Source organism: Pipistrellus hanaki (genome assembly GCF_964339955.1).
Source record: "Pipistrellus hanaki genome assembly, chromosome: 9".
NCBI lineage: Eukaryota > Metazoa > Chordata > Mammalia > Chiroptera > Vespertilionidae > Pipistrellus > Pipistrellus hanaki.
Window position 1 is genome coordinate 39,069,877 of NC_140511.1, and position 25,062 is coordinate 39,094,938.

Genomic DNA, 25,062 nt, shown 5'->3' on the forward strand with positions numbered 1-25,062 from the left:
ATGGCACAGATGAAACAACCATATAGGTGGAGATGGCCCCACCCTCCCTGGCCTCTCTATCATTATGGGTCTTGGCCAGATGGGGGCGGTTTTAGTGGAGGGAGAAACAGGGCAAGCCGTGCAAGGCAGCACAAGATTGAGCCGTGTTTAGCTGTGGACTGTTTTCAGTGCAGTCAAGCACACATTTGCTGGCCTCCTGCTGTCTGCAAGTCACTGTGCTCCTTTCTGACGGGCTATAAAAACCAATGAACATGGCCTCGTCTTTCTCCCTCAGGAAACTCACAGTCATTTGGAAGAAATGTTATCCAAACCACCACATCTAATGGAGGCGGAATGAAGCAAGTGCCTTCATTTCAGCCATGATGTGGGGGTGCAAATCCCAACTAAATAACTCAGGGTGGAGGAAGAAGTGTTAGGGTCTCGCTGAATGATTGTTCTTGGCTGATCTGACTCGGGGGCCTGGAGAAGGAATTCGAAGTTTAATGTTGAGTGACAGGACTGGAAGATATGGAGAACACCAACTTCAGCTCCCTCCTTCTACACCCCTGCATGGGAAGCGGGAGCCCAGAGAGGGAATGTCCATCATACATGCCCAAGTCACACAGAAAGTCATTAACATGGCCGGACTGAGACCCACACCATCCCACATGGCCCTGTGAACCTAGAGCATTCCCACCTCCTAATGATTGATTTACCCTCCACCTAAAAATGTAGTGAGTATTTACTTGAATTTAAATAGGCTATGACAGTATCACAAAGCCAAGCAGAATGAGAATGATAACTTGTATGTCATTTCGCAGTTTGCTAAGCAATTGTGCATCCAACAACATCACCAGGAGGCATGTGGTATTATTACCCGCTTCCTATTCTCTAGTGATGAGGACCTGGGGCTTAGCGAGCTGCATTGTTTTGCCCAGGTCTCACACAGCCTGCAGGGGGCAGACACTGCTGCAGTCTGAGGCCTGGCCACATTAGAGCTTTTTCATGTGCCCAGACTTCAGAAACCCAACTGTGATCCTTTGAGCTATCTGAGAGCTCCCCGTTTCTCTTCTTTCCCAATTTGCTAGGTTTAAAGCAATTCTTTCCAAATTAAACTTGAATTTCAGGCTTCATTAAGAATGCAGTTGCTGTGTTTTTAAACTCTAAGAGGAAAAAAAATAAAGTTACACAATGTGGCTGAGTTGGGTTTAGCTGTATTGGTTTGTTTTTGTTTATGATTGTTGTCTAGATTTAAAAACAAGAAACAGATCCTAAATGGGACTCACTGGCTCCCAGCCTTCTGATTCACTGTCAGGGCCACCCAGTCAATCTTGAATGCCTCTAGATGTTACCCCGGGCACAGGTTGGGAGAGGGAGCAGCAGGGCAGGCAGGCACCAAGGTCCTGGCTCACCACCATGAACCCCTCGGTGTGCCCCACTTGAAGAAGATGTGTCCCATTCCTATTGCACCCTTTTATCAAGACTTTGTGGAGGGCTGCCACATGAATCTTCTCATCTGTTACACATGGCCCTTCTGATAAGGATGCTCCTCCCATGCCCATTACAGAGTCGGTGAAACTGTGCCCAAACATGCTGTCTATAAAATAAGGGTACTAAGGCCTGCCTTGCAGGGTTGCTGTGAGGAGTAAGGTGATGTATTTAAAGGGCCTGACAGTAAGATAACAGTGATTGAAAGTGGAGGATCTATACCCCGGTTGGATCCCTGTCTCTCTCACTGGCTGCATGATCTTGACTGAGTTACTCAACTTCATTACCTGCAAATGTCACTTCTCTTTCTCCTGCTCCTTGCCACCCATAATCACAGAAGCATGATGTTTATTACTAAATAAATATCTATACCAATAAAAGGATAATATGCTAATTAGACCAGACATCTCCCAGGTGTCCTTCCAGACAAAGCCATGGTGGCAGGAGCTGAGACAGAGGCAGTTAGGGGCAATCAGGCCAGCAGGAGAGGGCAATTAGGGGCAATCAGGCTGGCAAGGGAGGGCAGATAGGGGGTGGTTAGGCTGGTAGGGAAGGGTAGTTAGGGGGCGATTAGGCTGGCAAAGGAGGACAGTTAGGGACAATCAGGCTGGCACAGGAGCAGCTAGGGAGTGATCAGGCCAGCAAGGGAACAGTTAGGGGCATCAGGCCAGCAGGCAGAGGCGGTTAGGAGCAATCAGGCAGGCAGGCAGGCAGGCAGGCGAGCAGCTAGGAGCTAGCAGTCCTGGACTGTGAAAGGGATGTCCTGTCCTGCAGGATTGGGCCTAAACTGGCAGTCAGACATCCCCCAAGGGGTCCCAGATTGGAGAGGGTACAAGCCAGGCTGAGGGACCCACCTCTCATGCATGAATTTTGTGCACCAGGCCTCTAGTTCATATATAAATAATCATTCTTAAACATTGAAATTATGCTCTCTTCAAAATTCTACAATCTACTTTTTCACTTATGTTTATATTGTTTTCCTCCATATAATGTATTTTAACCTTTTTTATCTCTGGATTAAAATTTATATTTCAAATTGTTATATACTCGTTGCTAGAGGAGGGAAAAATCAAATGTATGAAAAGGAAAATAGTAGCCATCCTTTAGGGGGCACCCCTAGGTGCCAAGCACTCTGCTGGATACCGTGCATATGATCACCAGCCCTCACCCCCACTGCCAAGGCAGACATTTACAGGTAGGGAAACTGAGGCTCGGCGAGCTGAAGTGCTTTGCCCATAATCATGCAGTGAGAGAGCTAGGATGCGAATGGAACTGGTGTTTAAAAATAAGCCAGAATAAAAGATCCATTGGAATTTAGCCAGACCCCTTATGATAAAGAACCTTTCATAACCTTCAAGGTGTGGCAATCTCTTGACGCAGTGTTGGTCCCATGAAAAATAATCCCAGATTGCAATACAGATCATTGATAGATGCATCCTGGGAGGAGAAATTTCAGGGAGACAGAACAAAGCTCTCTGTCCTCCCCACTGCCCATCTCCCGTTGCTGGAATGGAGAGTTCACATCAAACCATAGAATTTGTTCACCCTTCACACTATCTCTAAACCATGTTTCTTGTGATAAGAGACGAGAGAAATTGACCTTTAAAAATCCTGTGTTCTAAGGGACAGATAAAGATTTTGCAAGCTTTTTCAAAGAAGGCACAGAATGTATTATAGCAAATGACAAAAACTTCTCCCAGATGTGTACAGAAGAGGCTCATTCCACCCTGCACCCCCAGGGCCTCCCGTGCTGCTCACAGCCTGCAGAAAACCAGCTCTGAGGCCAGACCGCAGGCAGGAGCGGGCGGGGTTGGCCGATGCGCTGAGGAGCAGGGAAGGAGCTCAGCCTGCAGAGAGACCCATCGACTTGTTATGCACTGTCCGCAGGACTATCGATTTAGGGAACCATGCAAACAACTATGGTGCAGAGTGAAAAGCCCACACATTTCCCCCACCTGCACCCAGCTCTATTCTCCTTTTGGCTTATTCTTGTCCATCCTTCTAGTTAGTCTCTGTTGAAGCATTCTCTCATCCTTGATATAGTCCAGCCCCTGCCTGAGTTCGGTTCCCACCTTTGGACTTCCACAGCCACCACCACACCACCCCCTCCCCACTGCTGCCCTTCTTTCCTGGCACTCTATTATCTCCATCTGACCCACCAAACCGAATCCTTTGGAGGCATGACTATTTTATTCTTGTCTGTCCAGTGCTAACACAGAGCCTGCCTGCCCCTGGGCCTCCTTTCTAAGGAGAGGGACAAGTTCTTGGGGTGTGGGGGGCTTCGTTATATCACATGGCACTCCATGGGCCCTGCCAGACAGACCAACTTGGGATCCTCACATAATCATGTATTTTTGCACTCAGCAAGTACAAAGCTCTGTATGCATTTGAGATACAGAAATAAACAGGTCAGTTCCTATCCTCCATGGAGGAGGTCAGGACAGAGAAGTAGACGTAGACTGTGAACAAGCAACTAACAGCTAGATTTGGAGAAAGATAAGGGACCAAATTCCCAACTCTGCCACTTTCCTAGCAGTGTGGCAATGGATGAATCACTTAAATTGAGCTCCAGTGTCCTCGTTTGTAAAGGTGGGAAGGCTAGCTGACCACCTTCTGTAGAATTCCCATGCGCACCTCTCACTGTCTGCGAAAGCCACAGCCACAGCCCCCAAAGGAGATGGGTCGGTGGCACATAAAGGCCAGAAGGTGGCTGTCAGGCAGGCTAGCCCCGGAGGCTGTCCTGTTGACCTCCACGTTAAGGATGAGGGCATGATATCAGAGAGGGAGGTGAGTCACCCATGAGTTCATGGGCTGTGATTAAGTTCCCAAAATAAATAGAAAGCCACATCCAGTCAGCACTGCAAGTGGTGGCAGAGGACTTCGAGGAGCCCTGGGCCCCTGCGCCTGTCTACAGAGGGGCTCCGGGAGCAGCCACAGGCATGCAAAGGGCACCAAATCTCTCATATCAAATTACTCACTTGCTCTTTACCATTGAGGTTCCTTGCAGCAACCCTGAGAGGTGTGCAGAGCTTATTATCAGTTTTCCATGAATATCTTACATCTCAGACATATGAAGGGACATGCCCAAGATCTCAGCGCTAAAGAGGGGCAGGCCCATGGGAGGACTGGGTCTTCAAGCTTCTAGCCTGGGTTTTCTCTCTCCCACATATTCCTGCCCCTAGTTCTCAAGGCCATTTGACACCACCAGCAAGTAGACACTGAGGAGAGATGCAAGAGGAAATGGCATGGTCTTCATCCTCAAGTTGAAAGCACATAGATGGAAATATTAGCAAAGACCAAAGCACAATGCAGTATTTCAGCAAGTTGGGGGCGGAGGCTGGGGGGGTGGGGGGGAAGCTTCAAGTTCAAGGGTCACAAGTACATGAACTACTTTTGAAATGTTCATTTAGTGCCCAGAGACCTGTAGACATGTATTTCTCTCTCTCTCTCTCTCTCTCTCTCTCTCTCTCTCTCTCTCTCTCTCTCTCTCTCTCTCTTCTCCCACCTTTCCTTTTAATATCCTGCCTTTCTATGGCCACTTCCTCCCCACTTCCCTTTGCTATCCACTCCCACCAGAGCCCAAAGCTGGATGTGGCACTGTCCCCCTCCCAGCCTTGGGGGACTTGAACAGCCTCTGGCACTTTTTTCTGTTCCCCGTCACGGTCACCAGCAAGGACATTCAGAAGGGGCCTTCAGAACTCTGAGGAAAGAGCAAGTTGCTGGGGGCAAAAATTGTTCTTTTCCAAAAGTCAGGGTTTAGAGTTCAGGAAGGTTTTTATTAAAAACTTGAAGGAAATAGAGGAATGTCTTCTCTCTTTTCCTGTTGGTGTTTCATTTTGTTTTTTGTTTTATGTTTTTCTGCTGTGATAATGAGGGTCTCACATGGGAATAGCAAGAACATGAAACATGGATGTTTTATAAGTCAACCAACTTGTGTGTAATTTACAATTAAGTGAAATGCGAAGTACTTGGGAAATGTAAATGTTCCTAGACTGGCCCAAACTGGAGAATCTCAAAAAGTATGTATTTATGTATTTCTAGTTTACCCCAAAACTTATTTTTCTATCCCCAAAGCATATTTTTCCTCTCAAGATGACTCTTCTAAAATTGTCATCTGTGCCTAAGAAAATGAAACTGTGGAAGATCCCCTATGGCTGTAGAGCAGCCATATGCCCTGGTTCAGGCTGCCATATGCTACATTTGAAAATATCAAAAGAGGTTTGCCTAAAAGTTGGTCTTGTAAACTGAACCTTTGATAAGAATTTTATGGGCCCTTCTCATTGTAAAATATGTACATATCTCATTTAAGTAGGATTGTCTCAATTAGCAGAGGTTTAGCCTACGTTTACTGCCTAGTAAATATTTGCAGAATGAAGGATCAAGGAGTGTCAATATAGGGAGGTGTAGGCAGGCAGAACTCTTGCCCTGGCATTAATCACTAAGCTGCAAAGCATACGGTGAACAAGTCCCCTGTCCCAGGACCTCTCATAAGAGCACCGTTTGTGTGCTGTCTCCATGTCAGAGAACCCCAGTTTTCAAGTCCCCTGAGTTCTCTACTGTCCGAACTTACAGGTGTGTTGCCTTGGCCATGTTTATCTAATTCCGTTCTCCAAGGCCAGACCACACCCAGAAAGGGCTGCCTGGAATGTGTGCATAGGGAAGGGCAGGCCTGGTGTCAGGAGGCCTATTCTCTAGAAGCAACTGGCAAAAGGCTAATAGTAACGTTATTATCAGGCACTTATGTGCTGGCCATCATGCTGGTCTCACCTAATCCAGCATCTCTGCCAGTTCAGTCTGATCATTCACTTTACAGAGGGGCAAACGGAAGCTCCAGGCCCTTCCTGGGGCTTTCATTTCCCGTGGGGTGGCCAACTAGACCATCACAAAAGCCCTCAGACCACAAGAAACAACATGTTTTTAAAACTCACTGCTGAAAATTTTTTTGAAAAAAAATGTGGGAGAGCCCATATGCCAGAAGCAAGGAGGAAGGTGAAAGCCAGAGCAGTGGACTCTGGGATCCTAGAATGAGTCCCACAGCCCTATCTCCAGGAGCTCATTGTCTGGGAGGGAGACAGAGAAAAGCAGTCACAGTGCTGGGGAAACCAGGGCTGTGATGGAGGTCACCCAGTGGCTGGAAGTGCACAGAGCAGTGGTATTTCAGCAGGACTCAGAAATCCATGCTTTCCACTTAAGAACTAGTTCTTAAATATCTCTTCAAGACTCAGAAACCTTTTCTACCCCTCAAAGACCTGAGTTCAGATTTCTGAGTCAGCTTCTTCACTGACTGACTGTAAGACCTCGACCCAGTTACTTTAGCACCGTGATCCCTGGTTCCTTCCCTCCAAAATGAGGGTGATGAGGGTGATGGTGGCTACTTCCCAGAGCTGGGAAGACTCCAGGACACTTCCCTTGAAAACATTCCTTGTGAAGCATTTAGCACAGCACCTGTCACTCAGTACTTGGCAGCTGTGGGTATCTTCATCATCACCATCATCAAACACATTAAAAGCATTAATGACAATAATAATAATTCCTGGCTAACCTTCATCCAGGTGCCACAGAGCAGCGTGTTTGTAAGGAGGCAGAAGACTGGTTTCCAGGGCCTGCTTCGGTGGTAAACAAGAGCAGGCGAGAGCTAATAAAATTTCAAATTAGCCATGACTTTTCACGGCCCTTCAACTGTGCTAGCCGATTTAATGGTCAGCGTCCCCGCTCTCGGGGATTGAATAATGGGGCATTTCTGCCAAGTTATGGATGCGGCAACTGAATCTGTCATGCTAATGTCAATAGCAGAATGCAAATCACCCTCAGCGCGGGCTGGCTGTGCTTACGTGTTTAAGCAATGTCTGACAGGGCAGCGCGAGAGAGTGTGGCTGTGCCCATCGACTGCAGGAGAAGACAGGTGCTTGGCTAGGAAGTTAGTTGGTGTATCTGGGACCTGGGATAGGAGCCGCAGGTTAGCATGCAGGACAGGGCTGGGTGATGGGAGGCCTGTCTGCATTGCAGGATGAATCTGGCAGGTGAGCAGACAAAAGGCAAATGGCCCTTCATTTTAGTGAGGCTGATCCAGGTTCAGGGTCAGGAAGGCGAACTACCCCTTATTCAGTACTTACTGTGTGCCAGGTACTCCGCTGGATCTGAGGGTGTATTTCTTTATATAACGAATACTTACGTGACACTCACTCCTATTGAGAAAGTGAACCCAGAGGGTATTCTTGTGGGCAGCCTCTATCTAGCAAACCCACAGAGACAGAAGAGAGGGAGGCATGCCTATGAGGAGACTGGGGGCTCAGAGTAAGTACAGAAACTCAATCTAGAACTTGAACTTCCGTCTCAGAGCCTCATTCATCCCCCCACCATGTAACACTGTATATTAACTAGAATGAAGATAATGGTGCTCTGGCTTTCATGGACTGTCATTTGGTTTCATTTCCTGATTCATTGGTTAATTTATTCAGTTTTCATTCATTTTTTTATTTTTGTTAAACAGTCATATTTTAAACACCTGCACTAAGTGCTGAGGACGCAGCAGAGATAACCAGAACAGGGCCAGGCCCCATGGTGTGGGGAAGCTTTCCCAAAGCCACAGCTAATAAGCAGGAGAGGCAGAGTGTGACCCACGCCCTCCTTCCCCACCCCCCAACAGGAACACAGGTCCTTAGGCTGTTCTCTGCCAACAACACACAGACTACAATCCTGGGCTTCTTTGCCCCTCACTTTGGGCAGCTTCCTCTAATCCCTGGGTTTGTTGTCCATGTTAAGTTAGTCTGTGGCGTGCCTGCAAAAAGTCTTTGGGATAATGCGAGCAAAAAATCCTGTGGCCTGGTGGAATTTCTTTCTTTGAACTTTGGGAAGCTGGAAGTTATAATTTCCAGGCCTAAAGAAATCCATCCATGTGGTAAAGAGAATCCCCTGCTAATGGCCACTGGGTCAGAGACTAGAAACCTCCCAGTAAACTCAGAAAGCCCCGCCCATAGAAGGCGGAGCCAGGTCTGCACACACCTACCTCCAAGCCAGGAGAGAGGCTGAGGGTTATAGTGCCTTCCAGGCACTGTCTCTTCATCGCCCCCAAAAGCCAGTCGGTTGGCTGCCAGGTCTTAATGTTTTTACCTCTGAAATGTCTCTCAAAACCATCCACGTCTTTCAGCCCAGCTGTTAGCACTCTAGTCTCAGCTACGGTTGTTTTTCCCTGTGCCACCTCAGCTACCACCTCCTATGTGCCCCCCACCTCATACTCCCTGCTTAAGACCTTTTAGTAGCTCCCAATGTCCCTAGAATAAAATGCAAACTCTGTAACCTGTCCCCCCACCCCCACCCCCAGGCCCAACAGTGTGCTTCTGCCAACCTCTGCAGTCCCACCATATTTTTAATCCTCTGTCCCCACCTTCAGAGCCCAACTTTTGAATTTAGCAGCTTTACTGTTCAATGTGTTCTCTTACCCCTTATCTATCTTGGGTGGGAAGAATAGCACATGTCCACTGTCCGCTTACTTGTCTGTCTTTCCTGTGAGATTAGTAGGCTGGGACCAGATCTGAAGCACCTGGATCTCTCTGATGCCCAGCAAAGTTGTTCGTTTATACCAGGCATTTAATAAAGCTTTTCAGGGAGTGGGAAATATAGAAGTGAATGATGGTATTGTGGACACACATGGCTAATGGAACATAGTGACATAAACCTCATGCTCTGTCATCCCTGCAGATGGCCTGGTCGACTGCATGGACCCTGACTGCTGCCTCCAGCCCTTCTGTCATGTCAACCCACTGTGCCTGGGCTCCCCTGACCCACTGGACATCATCCACCCCGCATGGAGCCCCCAGCTTCCACCCCCTGTGTCCCAGCAGAACCTGCACTCCTTCTATGACCGCATCAAGTTCCTCGTGGGCAGGGACAGCACACACATCATCCCCGGGGAGAATCCCTTCGATGGAGGGTGAGTCCATTGGGCCCCGGCTCCAGCCATGGCTCTCTGAGGGAGAGCTGAGCACCTCCAGGAAAACATTTGGGGAGGTGGGCATGGGAGGGGGCCAGGATGGTGGGCATCAAAGGCCCTAGGTGGAATGTCAGGGGAGAAAGGTGGAATAGCGGCCCCAGATGCCCGCATTTAAAAGATATGCTATCCAAGGCATTTGGCATTTTTGATGAACAAAGTTTTGTTGTTCCTACTGGGTGATGGATGGGGAGAATGAGAAATCAGTGGTCCAGGGGGAATCTAGGATCAATACCCATTCTGCAGGCAGCCATTCCTGAGTCTGCAGTCCCAGATGAGCTGAAAGGCTCTAACACTGCTCACCGTCAGAACTGGTGTCCAGGGGCTTGTCAGGCTCCAGCGGGTCCACCTGTTCGGGTCCCAGGCCATGTGCCTGGGCATTCTTTCACAAGTTTTAATTGTGTCATCCATTGGGCAGTTTTTCCCTCAGATATCCTCTCTGCAGGCCCTGTGCTAGAATCAGAGAGATGAATAAAATACAGCCCTGTTTGTTTGTTGGTCATTCCAAGTCTACTTACTAGGGCCATAAAAAAGAAACCAGTGTGAGAAGCCAGAAATATGCCCCCAGGTGACTCTGGGACCATTAAGGAGGTGTTCCTGGGTAGGGGGAAGGCCATTACTTAAGAACTGCATCTTAAAGATGGGAACTAGCTTGGCAAAGCAGGGAGAGGGTGACCAGGAAGAGAGAACAGATTGTGCAACAACCCAGGAGCATGAAAGGGCACAAGAGCCAGCAAAAGATTGCTCGCTATTCTTCACTCACAAATCAGGGTCTGTGAACTAGGAAAAGATATCCAAAAAAGGAGGGATTTGTAGTAATTTATTTTTAATGTCTTCCAATGTAGTAATGCCTCATAGATGCAGAGGTTTCTCTAAAGTTAGCTCAGTTCAACTGAATACTCATAGACTGTGTACCTTCTATGTTCATGACTTCTGTGCTGAGAGTTCCTGCCCTGAGGGGATAATGCGGTGGTTATGAGGGGTGGGAATGGTGAAGGACATCTCAAGTTTTGTTTGAAAGGGGAAATCGGGAGGGCTTAGCCATGGGTTGGATCTGAGAGATGCTAGAGCCAGGAGTCTCTTACTCAGATGCCCAGGTAGATGGTGGTACCCTCACCAGGGACCTGAGAGCTGAGCAGGATTGGGAGCGAGGTGATGACCTCCATCTGAGCACCATAAGGGCAAGGAAGGGACACACCTCCTTAGGGCACACAAGAGGACATATCCATAGTTCATAAGCAATTCTGCAGCTCATGCAGTAGTTAGGGCTGCAGATCTTGATTTGAGAGCCATCAACAAACAAGCAGGAGTTGACCACAAGCACACAAAAGTTTGCTCAAGGAGAATGAGTGAGGAAAAAAGAGCTGGAACCTAAGAAGGAATCAGGGGAGCCACCCCAGTAAGTGATATTATCATCCCCAGAGTGTAACTGGTACTCCAAGAAGAAGGCCTTGCTACTGAGCCACGATGGAGCCAGATTTGCACCAGGGCCTAGCAGACTCGGGGGCCCAGGATTTCTCTGGCCCCACCCTTTCTCACAGGAACAATAACAAGACCAGGAAGAGAAGTGGGCAAGTGACCTGAGCCCAAACAGGGGCATGATGCAAGTGTGTGAAAGCTTTCAAAGGAACTTTTTTAGAGATGAAGGCACTTCCTAGTCCAAACCCTTCAACCTACCCTGAGGGGTTCAGTGACCTTCCCAAATTTATTAGTTAAGCAGCAAAGTCAGGAGCAGAACTAGAGCGAGGAAACACCTCCTCCTTTATTTTGGCCAGAAACGCTGCCTTTATCTCTGGATGGGAAGCTTCCCGCTCTTACCCAGTTGTGTGATTTTGAAAGTATGCTGTGGGCCTTCCCATGGCATGAGTCCTTTTCGTCAACTGGAGATGTAGATATTATTCCAGCCAAGGGGAATATTACTTACTCAGCCTTTCATTCCTGGGCCCGTTATGGAATCTGTTTAGGACTGGTTGGCTTCCAGTGGCTGTTCTGCTTACGGATGCCCTCACCATGCCTACCTGGCCAGTGCCAGCAGGGACCATGCACCCCTGTATGTCCTCTGGTCACTGGCCATGTCTGCTGAGAATCACTGTGGGATCTGCACAGGGACCTCAGTAGTGTGGCTCCAGCAGGTCTCACATGCCTTAAGGAGCTTGTCCAGTGGGGAATGTGGGAAACCTGTACTGAGAGAAACCAACCTCTCAGCAGGAGGGCAGCATAGGCCTCAGAGTCCCGCCAACTTGTGCCTCAGATCCTGGCTCTGCCTCTCCTGGGTGCACGGCTCTAGGCAAAGGGCTTCATATACCGAATATGTGCGTTTCTGTCTCCCTCTCTACTGAGTCCTCCAGGAAAGGACTACATCATATTATTAATTTTGGCACTTAGTTGCTCAGGACAATTATGCATAGATATTGCCTTGAACAATGAAGAAATGGAAGGAAGGAAGGAAGGAAGGAAGGAAGGAAGGAAGGAAGGAAGGAAGGAAGGAAGGAAGGAGAGAGGGAGTGAGAGATCAGGAGAGGGATAATAGGAATGAGGATGGATGGATACATTATCTAGTTTACTTAATTTTATACTGTGGTTCCAGAGAATACTGTGGAGAGGTTAAATCATCTACTGAAAATCACATTACAGATTTGTAGCAGAAGCAGCAGTAGAAGGCAGCTCTCATATCATTGTTTCTATATCTGTCACCTTCAGTTAAATTACAGATGCTTTCAAAGAAGAGACCATGCAACTCCTCAAACCTATAATACTGGACTCTAGTATTTGCTCTGCAAATGAATGGATAATGGAAGCTTCCAAATGTCACTGTAAAAATTCCTTTTACCTAACATTTTCCTGAGTCATTATATCCCTGCTCCTCACTGATCTAGATTCAAATGAAACTAGTAGCTGCCCATCACTACTGAGTATCCCCAAACAGACTTTCTTGGAAAACAAGCCCAAGAGACAGCAGATGCTTTTCTCCATGGATGACCTCCTAGGTATCAATTTGGGCCAGAAATGCAGTGCTTATCTGCATAGTTGGGACACAGTGAAGTCAGTTACCAAGTTTGGATTATTGCTTTCTTTCCTCGAAGGTGAAAGAATGTGGAGTAACAGAAAGTGCCCAGAGTTTGAATCTTGGCTCTACCTCCCACTAGCTCTGAGTGGCATCAGGGAAATGAATTAACCTTTGTGCACCTGCCTCCAGTGATAAATTGGCAAGAATAGCAACTCTTTATAAGAGCCATTGAAAGCATTAACCGAAATAAAGCACCTGGCACAGGGCTAGGTACACGGGTGATCAGTAAATGGTGGCTTTTATGGCAGCAGCCTGGCCTAGTGAAAATAGCACAGGCTTTGAAATGAGACAGAGCAGAATTTAAAATCAGTTGCATCAACTTTCTGGCTATGTTACCTTGGGAAAATTCCCTAACTTCTCTGAGCTCTACTTTCTTCATCAGTAAGAGTGAGGTGTTAATGTCTATTTTGCATGGTCACCATGAGAATTAAATGGGGGGGAAATGTACATAACATCTCAATCTAGTACTGGCCAACCACAGAATGCTAGCTAGTTATATGATGATGGTGGTGATGAGGAGGAAGGTGATGGTGTGATGTTGCAGAGAGTTTCCACCTCCACTTCCTTAATTGGAAGTGAAACTTGGAAGTAACCTGGGCTCCAGGAAAGTCCAGCACCTCCCTGAGAGGAACCAGTTCCGACTGTCCAGGCCTTGTTTGGAGAAGGGGAAAGGCAGCACCATGCAAGCCGGCTGTCAGGCGATCCTCATTAGGGAGGAACCCAGTGGCACTTTCGCAGGAAGTGGGATTTCTGAGGGACACAGACTTGACTTGGTGCCTGTGTATAACACTAACAAGGCCTGTGACTGACAGAAAACCCCATATCCTCTGCACCTCCTATGCTGTGCCGCAATTTGTCTAGTCTGAATGGGAGTCAGTTTAACAGGCTCTAAGAAGCGGTCTGTTACCCAGAAACCCAGCAGCATGCCTGAGCTCAACAAGGCAAGGTAGGCCCAGAAGTACAGCTCATTCACTCTGCAGACACACAGCTATGTGTCTGACTCAGGTAGGGGGCTCCCTATGTTTCTGCACAGCACCCCTGCTGGTGTCAGAGGTACAGGAGCAGGGGTGGCCCTCAGGGAAAGATGTGAGCAGCTCCCCAGGATGTAAGTGCCCCAGCCATGCAGAATGGGCTCTGGGCTGGGCTGCACCCCGTAGAGGAAAGCATGGAGCTTGACTCAGAACTGAAGCAAAAGGGCTGCCAGATGGACTCAGAGTGAGGAAGGCATCCCTCAGAAACGCTGTCTGGGTCATCTGTGTCCCAGGACTATGCCTGGCCCAAAGCAGATGTTCAGTACAAGTTTAATGAATACAGTAGGTCTATCTGACATTCTGTGTGGCTGTCCTCAACTCCACATAAAGTGATGGAGATGTGAAAGACTTCAGGTGATCTATAGTAGGTCTAAAGTAAAAGAGAACATCGTAGGCATAGGAACCACTATCACCAATTAGGTGGTTGGATTATCATCTTTCCTTCCTGGCCTGGATGCCTGTATCCCCCCCCCTCCCCCATACCCCCTGCCACCTGTCCCTCACCTGGAGGCCTGGGGAGAGTGCATGCAGAGTGCCCTCTCTTGAAACTTGAGTGGGATGGGAAGGATCTCCAAATAGGTTGTCCATAAATGGAGGACAGATAACAGGATCCAGACTGTGGAGTGTGAGATCAGGCAGCTAGAAGAGGGCAGCATAGGGCATTTCCCCCTCAAAGAGCACGCAAGGGAGCTCTTTCTCGTTACACAGTTTGGTAATATCTCTTCTTTTAGAAAGGACTGACTGGGTGAAGGGGCTGAACAGGGGACACCCACGTCACTTTAATGAACAGTTGTGGCTTATCAGTGAGGGGCAGGTTAGCCAATTATGGGAAGAGGTCCTGACAAAAATTATTGAACATCAGTTCAGGATATGTTTGAGGACACTATTGTGAGAGCAGTGATGTGATGTTGTCAAGTCTTTCTGGGCTCCCTTACTCCTCATAGGTTATCAGCTCACTCAGGCTAGTAGTTGGGTGTGAACTGCTCACATGAAAGTCAGCTGACATGACACACTAAACCCAAAGAGAAAAGACTCAATGAGTCAGGGGGACTTTAGAAAAAGGAGGAATGGGTGACCAGAGCATTCATCCCCAAGGAGGCTGAGGATCATGTACTGTACAGAGGGTCAGATCCCATGAGCAAGCTCAGAGAGGGACAAGGTGCTCACAGAACACAGGCTCTGTTTGGGAAATACTGGTCAGCACCTACTCTGCTCTGGGCCTGCAAGAAGAAGGTAAGCATCTGTACCCCATTACATGACAGGCTCTTTGTGTGTGCCGAGCCTTGTTAAGGCATTGAACCCCTAGTGCCTAGCATGGTGGTTGGTACAGACTAAAGCCACAGTGAATGGTAGAATGAGTCAGTGAGTCAGCCGGTCAGCCCCTGCTGAGTGTCTGAAGAGAAGAGAAGACAGTGTTCTGAGAGTTCAAGGCAGGCCATCACTCCCACTGCAGATCCATGTCCCTGAGCTCCACACTCTACAGGCACTGCATCTGGTGCCTCCTTGTGTCTTTGGAGCCAAGCACAAGGCCTGGCTCAGAGTAGGCAACAGTAAATGTTTGCTTTTGTAAATGAATAAACAAATAAGCAAATGAACTGATGAATGAAAACTTCTGGTAGGAGATGGCCTTTGGCCTGAGACAGAAATTTCAATGAGGAGGGTTGGCCACTAAAATATTATTCATCCTACCCCAGTTGGTTGGAGCATCATCCATGTACCAGAAGGTTGCAGGTTCGATTCCCGGTCTAAGCACACACTCTAGGTTATGGGTTCAAGGTTCAATCCCCTTTCATGGTGCATATGGGAGGCAATCGATCAATGTTTTTTGTTTTTTGTTTTTCTTACATGGATGTTACTTTCTCTCTCCCTTCCTCTTTTTGTGGGATCAATAGAAACATATCCTCGGGTGAGGAATTTATCCAACTACAGATCACAATATCCCATGAGTACATCATAAAATCAATTTAATGTGTAGAAATTCTGTTTTTAATAGAAGTAAATTTAAATGGAATTGGAAATGAGATGGAAAATATTAGTATAAAATTGTAAAAAGGATATGTACTTCATAAAAACTGTGTGCATGTGTTTGTGTGTGTGTGTGTGTGTGTGTGTATGTGTGTGTGTGTGTCTATGTGTATGTACATAATAGTGCATAGGCTGTATATGGGTTTCAGTTGAATAGTACTTTAAAAATGCATTCTAGACTGAGGAACCACCATAGCTTTCCAGGATACTCAGAGAATGGAGAGAATTTTTGTGGTTAGAACATAATTATGGTGATTTATTTTACCAATCAGAAGTCAACAGGCATGCCCTAACATTTGAAATCAAGATGGTCTTAGGAATCTGGAATATATGATCCCCAGTGTGCAGGGTAAAACATGTGGACGAAGGAAGAGCATAAGAAACTATGAGGCCAAAAAGGTGGTTTGGAGCAGGAACTGAGAAGAGCTATGCTCCTCACTGTTCACTCACCAGATCAGAGCATTTCATCTCCTCTAGGACTTCACACTGGCTGTAAGCAGAGTCACCTGATGTCTCATAAGTCTTCAGAGTTTCTTTCAGACCCTTTGTGAAGGCACATAATTTTCAGGAAAATTTAAAACAAGAGTTTACAAGAGGAACAAAATAATGGAAAGGAGAGAGAAAAGATTATGAATGCAATATAATTTTTATTAGTCCCCTGCAGATCTGAAGCCACATATGTGTCGATGGCAGAGCAGTTACAGAAAAGCATTTGCTTGCCACTCCACTCCTCTCTTCCCATCCCCGGCCTTAGGCAGCCCTCAGATAGCCCTGAGAGAGGCTGAGCGGGAGAGAGCATCTAATGGAGTTCAAATAAACACCAGCTTCCTGACAGCTGGCCTCTGAGCGAATTTATTATTGAATTATACTCCTGCATTTTCAGTACAAGCTGAGCTGACAGGCTACCCCACCAGTTTAAAAGGAGGTGGGGGGAGGCTAAGAGAAAGACAATGATAAATTACCCTGATGGAAGATGGAAGAAAGTATGGATCTTGCTTCCTCCAAAATGCCAACCATCATATATTATTCATGTTGGTTTTTTAGAAATCCCTCCCCACATTGAAACGAATGTTTATGATGATAAAGCAACGAGGTGAATTTAATTCAGGATGCAGGCAGCAACTTTTCACATCATCTCGATGAGCAGCTAACAACTCCTCCTCTGCCACTTGATCATCCTTTTATTGATTTCAAAGACGAATTATAATCTCTGTTTGCGCTGTAGCTTAAGCTTGTTCGTAGCTGTCCATCACAGGAAGCGTTGACAGAGGATGCTATGCTGAAGCTGGAACCACTCGGGGCTTAGAGGAGAGAGCCTGCATTCAAATCCAATCCAGGGGCAAGTTAGAGCAAGTGGCCTTAGGTGTGAGAGCTTGCTCAATTTCTTCATCTGAAATGTGGATTTACTAATTCCCACCCTGTAGTTGGTTGGGAAGATTAGATGAGATAAATTACCCCAAATCCCAGTGGCTGGCACATAGCACACATTCAGTAATAACAGCCAGCATTTCCCAAGGATGGCCCATGTGTAAAGCATTGTTCCAAATGCTTTGTAAGTTTCATAAGGACTAACACCTCTACATCTCCCCCCAAACCAGATGACATAGGGACTTCGCCATCCTCATTTTGCAGCTATGAAACTGAGGCACAGTGAAGTGGGATAACCTGGCCAAGGACATAGGGCTTATAAGTGGCAGAGCCAGAATACAGAGCCACACCAGTTGGCTTTGGATCCCATGTGCTGGGCCTCAGGTCTTCTCTTCTAGTCCCTTTATATTCCCATCTCAGCATCATCGATTCAGAAATCTCAACAGCATGGTGATGCTACAACACTCAACCCCAGATGGCCCTGACTTTCTCTCTAATACTGCATGCACACACACACACACACACACACACACACACACACACACAAAAGCTAATGTGCAGTAGGTATTAGTGCTACCTTCAGAGCACTGCCTCAAAGGCAGGCAGCCTCGGCTTGAATCTTAGACCCATCCTTTGCTAGCTGTGTGACCTAGGACAAGTGTCTTAATCACTCTGTGCCTCACTTTCCTCATCTGTCATATGAGGATAATAATCCATATCTCATAGGAATGTCTAAGGATTGAACAATATGTAAAACACATGTCAGCGAAATAAGCATTTAATAATTCTTAGTAGCTGTTACCGCTAACAGCAAGACTCAATGTTAACATTAGCAATGGCAACAATATTTGTATAGTTTTAGTGTCACCAAGGGAACTGGGATGAAAGTGAGAATCTTAACCTGAAACATTAGCATAGTTATATAATTGACGCAATGTCCCACACCATGGTGGGCAGAGGCGAATGGACCTTTCAGGTCATCAACCCTTTGTGGTAGAAGAAGCTTTAACCCAGAGTAAGCTCCTGACTCAGCAAGGTGGTAACAGAGCCCGAGTCCTGGAGATCCTGGAGTCCTCCATGAGGGCTCACTCAAGCAGTGATGGCAGTGTTCATAGGTCAGGGACTCCCTGCACATCCACCCAACACTGATAAATGTCTAGCAATAAGAAGTTAAGATGTTGGAGAGCCACACATCGCATTACAAACACTGTCGTCTCTGGAGAGTATTGGGTGAGGACTTACCAAACACCTCTGCAGTGAGTCCAAAGGGCCCTCCAGTCCGAGCCTGGAGGCATTAAGAGTTGACTAAGTGAATTCCACAGTGAGGGGCTGTGATGTTGGGAGATGCTACCTCTGGGCAGTATTATGGCAGAGGGGAGAAGTCTGCCTCCCCTGCTCTGCCTCCACTGTGGGTCCATGAGACTCGACCCTGTGAATCCAGCCTGCAGGCCCCAGTGTTATAAACAGTCAAGGGCTCTGCTCCTGTGTGCGCCTGTGTCAGCCAGCAGGAAGCATGTCAGAGGGTTCCTGGAGGAGAGGACTCAGCCCAGAGCATCAGCATGCGCGAGAGGTTGCCCACAGGCGTGGGTGATCAGAGCTGTTTAGGCGTGTGCTGTGTCAGGCGGTGAGTAGTTTGAGAGGTGAGGTGATTTTCCCGGGTTCTCACAGATACTAAATGATGCATCCTTCATTTGAATCTGGCTCCTCAGTAACTCCTGCGAGATGGGCAAGTTCATTCCCTGTGTGGATGTTGTTTTCCCGCTTCTACAGTGAGAAGTTTGAAAGAGACGATCAGGAAGGTCTCTTCTTACATGGCATGACTAGTGGGTTCCCAAGAGTGTGAATATGGAAAAAAGCTGGTTAAGGAAACGGAGGCAGAGCTCTGGAATGGAAGGCTAGAGAGAGAGCTACAGAGCAGCTTGTGTGGCCGGGCTGGAAAGAAGGTCTTGGAGGCTGCAGAGTGGACCGGGTTCCGCTTCTGCTAGGAACCTTCTGGATGGGGGTGGTTTGACAGACCAAGAGGTGGGACTTCTTATTTGGGCCCAGATGAGGTTCCCACAAGATGTCGGGTAAAGTATGGTAGAGGCTGGAAAGATCCCGTCAAACAGCATGAGTTAGCAGAAAACAGGTTAAGGGATGGTGCAGGTCAGGCATATAAATCTGCTTTAAATGGGTAATGTGAAGGAGTGATTTGCATAGCCAGGAGTGGCAGAGAGTAGCAAATATTTTAAAACAGAAAAGGACTGAAGATCTTTTTCACCGCCTACATCCCAAATGATTATTCTAATCTCCCGAATACGAGTTTCTTTAGCAGTGTTCATTTAATGAAACAAGTTAAAGCTGCCGTTTTTCTCCCTTCACCTTCCTTTATCTGTTAGTGTAATATACACTTGAATAACAAATGTAACGTAATTTCTGACAGTTGGTTTGTTTTGTTTTTAATTTTTTAAAAAAAGGGGTACAGATGAGGGGCTACAGAACAAAGCAGGAGGTCTACGAGCTAAGTCCGGCGGGCCTCCGAGGGCAGGAGCCACGCTTTGCAAGGCAGCTTGGGCAGAGCAGTTAGGAAGGCCCAGCCCCTCAGCCCTCAGTTCCCTTTTTAGCCAGAACCCTGCCCAGGTCAAGTAACTCCAAGTTCTCTGGCATCACCTTCCGTTACAGAAACACATCTTAATTCCTTCAGTAAATAGCTTAAGAGTTTACTATGTACCCTGTTTTTAAATTCCAGGGCAAACCCTTGTTTGGGTGGAGGCTTTCTTTTGCCCATTCAGAAATGGGCATCAGCCACCCTCAATGCTAGGATCATAGCCGTGAGGGAGACGTGGTCCTGACTTCAGGGAGCTCAGGGTTCTGCTGGGAGAAAGATTGTCTGATAGGTGACAGCACTCATCGTTTCTGCAGAGGAGCCCCGAGGGCCAGGAGTGCCGAGTACCATTTGGTGAATGCTCCAGGTGGGTGCTGAGGGTGAGCCTAGGTAGTTGTCAGCTGTGAACAGGGCAGGTAGAAGGTTCCAGAGAGAGGGAACAACCTAGAGATAAGTATAAGCAGTGTATGTGCTCCATCAACATTCTAAAGCATGTAGCAGAACTACTTGAGTTAGGTTGAGTGGTACCAGATTAAAGCCGCTATCCATTCTTAAATAGGCGTTAGATTCTATTTTATATCCAGTTGCAGAAAACTGCAGCCTGCATTGAGGAGAGAATGAAGGCCCAGAGAAGTCAGAAGACTCTCCAAGATCATGCACTTAGAACAGCCACCCTGCCCAGGTCCCTTTTCACCACACCCCTACCGCTTCTCCCTGACTGACAGCTGAGGTTAGGATATTTGCTTGATTCTGTTTCGCAGGGGTTTTGTCTCTCCAGCATTGTCCTGTCTTGATCCCAAACCTGGCCACTGCCCTCAGGAAGCAACCAGGCTGACCTTCCCCCTCCTTGGTGTCAGCATGGACCTCAGTCAGGCTCTGAGTGCATGACTGGACTAATGCCAGCATGCTTGATGCCCCTCTTGGCCTGGCACAAGCACTACTTCCTGGCAGAGTTCGCCCAGCCTAATTGCCTGTTTTGTATCCCAGCTGCCTGACATATGCCAAGCTTATGTGTTGACTCACTGGTGTCAGAGACAACTACACTCAGGATTTCACATTGGCTTTGGTGAGCTCCAGCAAGCAACTGGGGACTGCACTGCATGCATTTCTGAAACCACCAGCACCTAACACAGTGCCTAGTGTTTAGTAGGTACCCAGGGTTTTTTTTTTATGATGTTAAAGTGAATTTTAGTGACTACAGATATATAACAGTAGTAAGAAAAAGGACCTAGAAGTAAGAAGTCCTAGCTTTGAGTGTCAGCTCAGCCAATTGAGTTCTTTGCTGTCTGACCTTGGAGCAAGTCTTTTCTCTCTGAGTTTCAGTGACTTGCTCATTTTTACCTAACAAAGTCTCAGGGAGCAATATCCCATTCTTACTGTAGCCACCGGAGATGCAGTCCCACCCTCCTCTATCTCATAGGTAAATATGTAAAAGAGCTATGTAAATGTGAATACTATATAACAAAAGCTGATATGCTCAGTGTCCATTCGTCAGGTCAGTCATTCAACCAATCAAAGCGTAATGTGCTAATGATATGCTAAGGCTGTTCAACCACTCACTATGACATGCACTAACCACCAAGGGGCTGATAGTCAACCAGTTGACCAGTCGCTATGATGTGTACTGACCACCAGGGGGCAGACACTCCTACCAGTAGGTTAGCTGGGGTCTGGCCAATCAGGACTGAGCAAGACGGCTGGACATGCCCTGGAGCCCTCCCACAGTTCCTCCTGGCTGGCCAACCTCCCGTGTTCCTCCCTGGCCCAATGGTGCACCAGTGGGGTCACTCAGCCTGGCCTGCGCCTCTCACAATCCAGGCTGAGGGGACGCCCCCCAAGTGCACAAATTTTGTGCACCGGGCCTCTAGTAATATAATAATATGACAGTCACAATCATGGAGAAATACCTGGAAGATTTAGAGGACCTGGAAGGTTTAGAGGAGGTGTGATAAATTGTGTCAGAGAAAAAAAAAAAAATGGTAATAGCCTCACTGAGGTGATGACAGCTTAGTGGGGACTCTGAGGATGAATAGAAAATAATACCCCAAACTCCATTATGCCAAGACAGTGACCAAGGGAAAGCAAAACACATCAAATATAGGCCAGATAATAAGAAGATCATATGAGCCAGCTAGGAAGCCAAGTTGGTGACTATGATTTGTACCCTGTGTTAGTGATTTCTCGCCAAGGTCGTCTTCCATTGTGGAATGTCATGGTCAAAGCAGCAACTATTTCTTAGCCACATTGTCCCTTTGTATAGGGTTGGTGTTCTAGTGGAGTACAGAAGCCAGCTCATTCAAGCTCAGGAGAACTGACCTGTGAGGAATTCTGAAAGCTATATATTTTTTGTATTGATTTTTTTTTTTTAAGAGAGAGAGGAAGAGAGAGAAGGAGAGGGATCAGGAGAGGGAGAGAGAAACATCAATATGAAAGTGAAACATCAATCAGGTACCTCCTTCACAACCCCCTATCAGGGATCAAGCCCAAAACCCAGGCATATGCCCTGACCAGGAATCAAGCCAACAACCTCTCAGTGCACAGGACAATGCCCAACCAACTGAACCACACTGGTCAGGGCTATAGGCTAATTTTTAGACACAAATATTATTAAAAACTAAATTATATAAAATTAAAATTGAAGAAATTATGTTTTTAAAAGGTAATAATCAAAACTTATCACTTCCTAGTTATTTTATTGTGTTTTTGCACTGGAGTTTATTAGGTTGACTAGTATTGTATCTCTGTGGTGGAAATACTATATGACGGTATATTACTGTGCATCTCTTCCCAGCTCTGGGTTCAGTGACATTTCATGCGTAGTTGAAATCGGCCATCATGGAAGTATTTACACCACAGATATAGGCAAATGCTATAAATTAAAGGTATTTTTCTTTCAAAAGTCAATTGTTAAATGTTTGACAGTACACCACTGGTGGTATCCATTAAGTAAATGGACGAAGAAAAAAAAAAGCATTTGGAAGCCCAATACCCATGCCTTTTCAAACCTCCCTGAACAAAAACATGTGGCAGGAGACACATTTCAGAGGCCTCCACAGAGCAGACTTCCCCATCCCCTTTGTTCCAAGGCAGGCTTTATGTTACCCTGGATTTTCTTCGGCAACTGCAAATCATGGTCAAACAGAAGGTGGATGGAAGTGTTTTTCTCCAGGACTTCATTCCTGAGCCAAATGCCTGTTTTAGCAAGAGGTCTCTGTGGCCTACAGGGGCACAGGGAGTCAACTTAATCTTGTCCAGAATCTAAAGCAATCCACAGAAGCCTGGGCTAAAATGACATCTGCTCTGGCTTGCTGAAGTGGAGGTCACAGGATAGCCAAATGGTACTCATTTCATGTTTCCCAATTATCAGGGGATCCCCAAAGAAAGATAAATCGGAGGAGGCCGGCCACATGTGTCCAAGGGGCAGCAATCAGGGCAGCCCCCAAAGGAGACCATTTCCAGAGGGCTGGTTATTGTCCAGGCAGAACCTGAAGACACACATGTCAGGAGAAGGCTGCATAGGGGCCAGCACCAGGAGGTGGGATCTGTTAGCAATCCTCTATCTAAGAGGACCAAGTTCCAGCAGTAAGAAATTCAATTTCCCCCCATTAAAGAAAGCATCTCTCAGCACCAGCTGAATACAATTAATGGAATAAGTCTCCCATTAGCGGAGAGATAATTTTGAGTAAACATATCAGGAGACCTTCAGAGCAGGACTGAGAGTCTTTGCTGAGCCTTGCCCGCTTAACTTGTTTGCCATGTAATTGCATTTAGACCAAGGGCCTCGGAAGGAAACCACTGACTGAATTAGCATTAACCAGATTGTGTGTCGGGAGGTGAGGTGGGGTGGGATGGGTGGGGGCAGGGAGTGGGATGCATTGTGGGTAGTTGTTCTTGCTGTTCTTGCCTTCAGAAAGGACAAGCTGACACCAGTGAGACCAGCTGCTTACAAGCCTGGTGTTAATTGCTTTTCTCATCCAACAGAGAAAAGTTTATCACTCTAGAAGGTAGAGATGTAAGCACCTAATAAAGCAGAGGCTTAGTTTGAGAGTTTTTTTATAAATGCCCCCAGACCTCATTTGTGGCTCTTCCCTAGGCCAGAAACAAAGCCTCTGGACCGAGGCGAATGGAGAAAGTTGAGTGTACAATAAGCACTTGCCTCTGAATTGTCAATGAGGGCTGCCCCCATTTCCCCCAGTGCCCTGATCCCTTATTACATTGACCCTAGTGCTCACCTTCATTTCTACCCATTGCTCATAGTAAACAGACTGTTCTAGAGTTGGGCCCAGAGTTGTGAGGCCTGGATTCAAGGCCTACCTCTGCCACCTCCTCTATGTGGCTTGGGGCAAATAACATAACCTCATGGACCCCAGTTTCCTCTCATTCAGTGATTTTCCAATTGGCTTTTCTCTGGCTTCTGCAAGGACGAAGACTCCACAGAGTTGCCTTCAGAATCAACCCAAGAGAAAAGGGGGCCCCCATCTAGCAGATCTTGCTTGTATTTGTTTTTCACTTTGGGGTCCTTTTAAAATGGCATCTGCTTAAAAAGGCTTTGTTTCTGAAACAGTAGGAAAAACACCATCATTCTTGATCATTGTCCCACCAATTTACTCAAACCACCTTTTTTAAAAAACAACAATGGCCTAGTACTTGTTAGGCATATCCAGGCCTTACATAGAGAGAGAAATAGACCCTGATCCTACCCTCAAGGAGCTCATGACCTAGTAGAGAAGAGAAACATGGTTGGTGGGGATACAGTCTCAAGGTGTTGAGTCAGGTTTTAGAAAAGAGTGACTAGTTCTAATTAGGACCATCAAGAAAGGCTTCAAGGGAAGAGGTGTCATTGGAATCTGGGTCTTAAAGGAGAAGGAACAGTGATAGAGGGTGCAGGAATTACATTTGAGGCAGATGGAAGAACATCACACAAACACAGGCTTTAACCAAATTTGCCTGGCGAGTTTGAGGGAAGCAGATGGTTAGTTGTCTGGAATATAGAGGGAAAGTGGGGCGGGAGATGTTGGGAGAGGTCACAGGTTTCAGAACCCACTCCAGGGAGACAATGCCAGCATCTGCCCTTCTCCTGTCTGCAATGCCAGATGAGAAGTGCCCTCTATTCTGTTCACTTTCTCATACATCCACTTCCAAGTGAGACTATTAGAGACAATCATAACCACTGCCACTGGTGGAGCTTACTCTGCACCAGGTTGAAAAAATGGATCCAAAGAGCTGTCACATATTGTGCATGTTTAGAGAGTTGGAAAGTGGCAAAAGCTAGGGTTGAACCCAAGTCACAGGACTCCAGATTCACAGGCATAACTACACTGTATAGCCCTCTCAGATCACCTTTAGCTCCTTACAGTATAAGGTAGTATCCTTAGAAAAGGACCTCTGAGTGAGATATTTGAAAGCATTTCCCAATAATAATTCTTCTTTTAAATGAATGTACTTATTTATTGAGTTTAGAGAGGGGGCAGGGGGAGAGTGAGAGAGAAACATCAATTTGTGGTTCCACTTATCCATGCACCTATTGCTTGCC

The 25,062-nt window shown here is 46.9% G+C and overlaps 1 protein-coding gene across 7 annotated transcripts in view; it reads left to right on the forward strand.

Annotated features, from left to right (window-relative positions):
* Positions 1-25,062, forward strand: part of TENM4 (teneurin transmembrane protein 4) — a 695,703-nt gene that overhangs the window by 601,528 nt on the left and 69,113 nt on the right. For all 7 annotated transcript variants that reach the window (XM_084894429.1, XM_084894427.1, XM_084894432.1 and 4 more), the window contains one exon: positions 9,166-9,397. In XM_084894429.1, coding sequence (XP_084750555.1) covers positions 9,166-9,397 — 232 coding nt within the window. The remainder of the gene's footprint in view (positions 1-9,165; positions 9,398-25,062) is intronic.